Genomic DNA, 4,650 nt, shown 5'->3' with positions numbered 1-4,650 from the left:
CTAAGTCTTCATGCTCATTGTGCTGTATCGTAATTTTTTTTCATCAGAGGTGTGGGTGCCCAAATTGCCCTTTGATGAATGTTTACAGTATTTGACCCCATCCTTGAGACACTGTAGGAAAGTTCTTTAAAAGGAAGCAGATGAATCAGGCTCTTTCAGGTTAGTTTATTTTAGGATATTCATCGTTGTCATTAATATAAATCATATACACTTGTTTATTATTAACATTTTTGTTCTCTTAGCCCATCTAGTATTTTTTCATATGTTAATGTTTTGTTGCTTTGTATCCAGTAAAATTTCCTGAAGGAATATGATATCTCAAGGTATGAAGATTAGCTCCACTAGCTCTAAAGTGTCTTTGGCAGAATGTCTAATTCTTAATTTCAGAATCATCTCTATGTTTAAAAAAAGACTGGTAAGAATGAATGTATTTGTGTTGTGTCCATCACAGTCCACATTCATGTTTTCACGTTTTCTGTCTCTACCCAGACTACCCTTCCAAGGACATAAGGAATCACACAGAACCGAGCGAGTTCATTCTGCTGGGAATACCTCAGACCAAGGGACTGGAGACTGTGCTCTTTGTCATCTTCTTGTTCATCTACTTCTTCACCTTGCTTGGCAATTTACTCATCCTGATAACCATCATTTCTTCCTCTACACTTCACTTTCCCATGTATTTCTTCTTGGGACTCCTATCTATTTTTGACGTATTTTTCCCTTCTGTAACTTGTCCCAAGATGCTTTTCTATCTCTCTGGTCAGAGCCAAGCCGTCTCTTATAATGGGCGTGCTGCACAGCTCTTCTTTTATCATTTGCTGGGTTGTACTGAAGGCTTCCTCTACTCTGTTATGGCTTGTGATCGCTTTGTGCCATCTGTCACCCACTGAGGTATATGCTTATCATGAAACTTAGGGTCTGTGTGAGTTTGGTCATGGGCGCCTGGTTGGTGGGTTGTCTTGATGCCACCATATTGACCTCCTTTACCTTTCAGTTAACCTACTGTGGTCCCAATCAGGTAGACTACTTCTTCTGTGACATTCTTGCTGTCTTACTCCTGGCTTGTGCTGACAACTTCCTGGCCCAGAGGGTGAGTTTCACTAATGTTGGCCTTCTGGCTTTAATGCTTTTGCTCAGTATTTGTGTCTCCTACGATCGCATTGGCAGCAGAAGGCAGGCAGAAAGCTTTCTCCACCTGCAGTGCCCACCTCACTGCAATACTCTGTGCCTATGGGCCTGTAATCATCATCTATCTGCAGCCCGCACCCAAACCCTTTCTTTGTGCTGTGGTGCAAATATTAAATAATCTTGTCTCACCCATGCTGAACTCATTAATCTATTCCTTAAGGAACAAGGAAGTAAAAAGATCCCTGAAAAGCGTGTTCCACAATGTAGTGCTTACTGTTCTGGAATAAATTATGTGTTTAGCAATGGATTTTCGAAGCATATTGTCCCTTAAGATTAAAAAAAAAAAAAAAATGCCATCGAGTCGATTCAGACTCACATCAACCCTATAGGACAGAATAGAACTGCCCTATAAGGTTTCCAAGGAGTGGCTGATGGATTCAAACTGCCAACTTTTTGGTTAGCAGTCTAAGCTCTTAACGAGTGTGCCACCAGGGATCATCCTATTTTTTCCACTTCAAACAAATAAGTGAAAAGTGAAGATGCTTTCTCTGAAAGCATTGTATTGTGTCTGCCTGATAAGATTTTCTGTTTGTGTGTCTAGGTAACCCCTGTTATCCCATAAAGAGCTCTACATCTAACATTATTCTCAGTGTCTTACTCCTGAGTAAGGAATCCAAGGGGCATAGCAAGCAGCTGGAGACGGAGTTTTTGTTCCTGTAATCAGCATCTAATTTTGCCCGGTTGGAGATAGTGAGGATCTGTAGTAGTCCAAGAAGTACCCTTCAATAGTTCCTCTCTGTGCCAAATCACCCTTCATTCCATTCTTTAATTTTTTTTTTTTTTTTGCTTCACTTGAAAGGTAATTGTCCCCCTTTTCCGCCTGTAAAAATTTTATTTCCCTTATGTTGCTAAGAATAGTATTAACTAATATAAAACAAAACCTGTTGCCATTGAGTTGATTCTGACTCATAGTGACCCTGCAGGACAGAGTAGAACTTCCCCATAGAGTTTCCAAGGAGCAACTGGTGGATTTGAACTGCTGACCTTTTGATTAGCAGCTGAGCTCTTAACCACTGTGCCACCAGGCCTTCTTAACTAATACAAGTTAGTATTAACTAACACCACCCATAAGGCTGTGCTTCCATTTTGTAGAAGAGAACTTTGAGGATTAGAGACTTTAAATAATGGGCCCAAGGTCACACATTAAGCAAAAATGCAGGCCTTAAACACAGCTCCAGCTCACTCCAAGGCCCCTATTCTAAATCCCTCTACCACACAGCTGCGGTAAATGTCCCAGGAAGCATTATCTCTCTTCAGAGCCTAGCACAGTTCATGATACACAGAGAATATTCAATAAATAACTAGTGAAAGACACAGGCCATGTTTGTGTATAGTTCCCTTACTATCATATCCATTATTCTGTTCCACTACCCATTGTACAGATGGTGACGCTAAGATACAGCAATACATTTCCTGCCCTATGTAACACATGTAGTTACGGTAAAGTCAGACATACACCCGAGGTCTCTTAACGTCTACTGTCATAGTTTTGCTACTGCACCATGTTGCCAAGATCCCAAATTACTCCTTAGTGTAAAAGAAATAGGAAAGCCTGCCCTTCAAGTATTGCTTGAAGAGATGCCTAATTATGGGTTTCAGTCTATGGGCTCACTTTCTTCTCCTACCAAGTTACATTTTCCAACTTGACTCTAACAATGCTAGGGTTGTTAATTATTTCTCAATATTCTCCAGAATCCAGGGAGGGAGAAGGTTTGCTATTTACGGTCCCACAGATACACCAGTCCTTAGTTTTTTATGGCATTTTAGTAATTTGTCATTTATGTATTCCATTTTCATTCCCCAAAGTTTCTATCCTGTTTGAAACCATGAAAACAAAACAAAAAAGTGAAAATCTCAAATAAAATAAATTGCTACCCTTACAAAAGCCATGAGGCAAGAGGACAAAATGGAGCACACTCAAGCATAGATAAGTGGTTTGAGGTACATTATGAGGGTTCTATGGCCTCTCCTAATCTGACTGGCAGAATCAACATCACATAGAATCTTATTCTCACACTTTGGGAAACCAGTATTAGTTTGCTACTGTATTAAAGCCGGATATTGGTGGAAGAATCCACATGCCATGATATCTGGCAAAGTCTGAATGATGCTTATGGGAAGACATTCATTACACTGATAATGATTTGTTCAACGGTTTTATTCCTAGCAGATTTAAAGTTTCATAAGAGTAGGGATCCTGTTTTTTTCATTCACTCTTTGTTGAATGAATGAATGAATGGCCAACAAACGATGACATAATTGCAGATTTATTAACATGAAAACAAAAACATGAGTGAGATATTTAGGGTATAGAACAACAACATACCCAAAATCAAGTGTATATCCACATTTAAGTAAATTTGAAGACATGAAACTTGAAACCCAGATGAGCCCGAGTCACTTTTTGGTCCCTTCTAAATCAGTCTTTTAATGTCTGTCTGGCTTCAAAAAACAACACAAGCTTTTAAAATAGTTTAAAGCTTTCCTTTAGCTAAAACTTTAGTAAAGCACCTAAAATAAGATTTAGTTAAAAGCGCATACCCCCCTCTCCCAAAAAAAAAATCCTGTTGCCATCAAGTCAATACTGCCTCATGGCAGCCCCATGTGTTACAGAGTAGAACTGCTCCATACGGTTTTCTTGGCTGTAATCTTTATGGAAGCAAATCTCTGTGTGGATTCAAATTGCCAACCTTTTGATCAGCAGATAAAACTGTGCCACCCAGGGACCTAACACACACATGAACACATACACACACGTACACCCACCCACCTGTCCAAACACGACTTCAAAAAATCTCACCCCAGCTTTCTTTCCTTTCAGTATCTCCCTCCATGAGAAAAACAGTTTCCACCAAGTCGATTCTGACTCATGGCACCTCTGCGTGTGTCAGAGTAGAACTGTGCTCCATAGGGTTTTTGATGGCTGAATTTTTGGAAGTAGATTGCCAGGATTTTCTTCTCAGGTAGCTCTGGGTGGACTCATCTCCAGTCTTTCAGTTAGCAGCCAATCCTTGTAACTTTTTGTGCCACTCAAAAGTGACTGATGATATTTTTTATCTTGTCTTCAAGTCCTCCAAAAGTCCCTCCTCCTAGCCAACTTTGACTCTAGATTTTCCTTATTAGCCCTCTTTCTGTAACTCTTCTTCCCCCATCCCAGGTTTTTTTTTGTTTTTGTTTTTTAATTTTATTGTGTTTTAGGTGAAAGTTTACAGCACAAATTAGTTTCTCATTCAAAAATTTGTACACAAATTGTTTTGTGACATTGGTTGTAATGTCCACAATGTGTCAGCACTCTCCCCCTTTCTCTTTCCACCCCAGGTTCTCTGTGTCCATTCATCTATTTTTCCTGTCCCTTCTACCTTCTTGTCTTTGCTTTTGGACAGGTGCTGCCCACTTGGTCTCGGATACTTGATTGAACTAAGGAAGCACGTTTCTCCTGTGTGTTACTGTTTGCTTTATAGG

The 4,650-nt window shown here is 39.8% G+C and overlaps 1 protein-coding gene across 1 annotated transcript; it reads left to right on the top strand.

Moving 5' to 3' along the window:
• Window positions 1–310: 310 nt before the first annotated feature.
• On the top strand, window positions 311–1,415 carry LOC105756996 (olfactory receptor 148-like). The gene is given in 4 exon segments (XM_012559918.2): window positions 311–323; window positions 490–867; window positions 870–1,161; window positions 1,163–1,415. Coding segments are annotated over 4 exon segments (936 nt in total).
• Window positions 1,416–4,650: the final 3,235 nt, after the last annotated feature.

This window comes from Trichechus manatus, unplaced genomic scaffold (assembly GCF_000243295.1).
Source record: "Trichechus manatus latirostris isolate Lorelei unplaced genomic scaffold, TriManLat1.0 scaffold00392, whole genome shotgun sequence".
In the NCBI taxonomy this organism is placed as follows: domain Eukaryota; kingdom Metazoa; phylum Chordata; class Mammalia; order Sirenia; family Trichechidae; genus Trichechus; species Trichechus manatus.
This window is presented reverse-complemented; position numbering and strand designations above follow the sequence as displayed.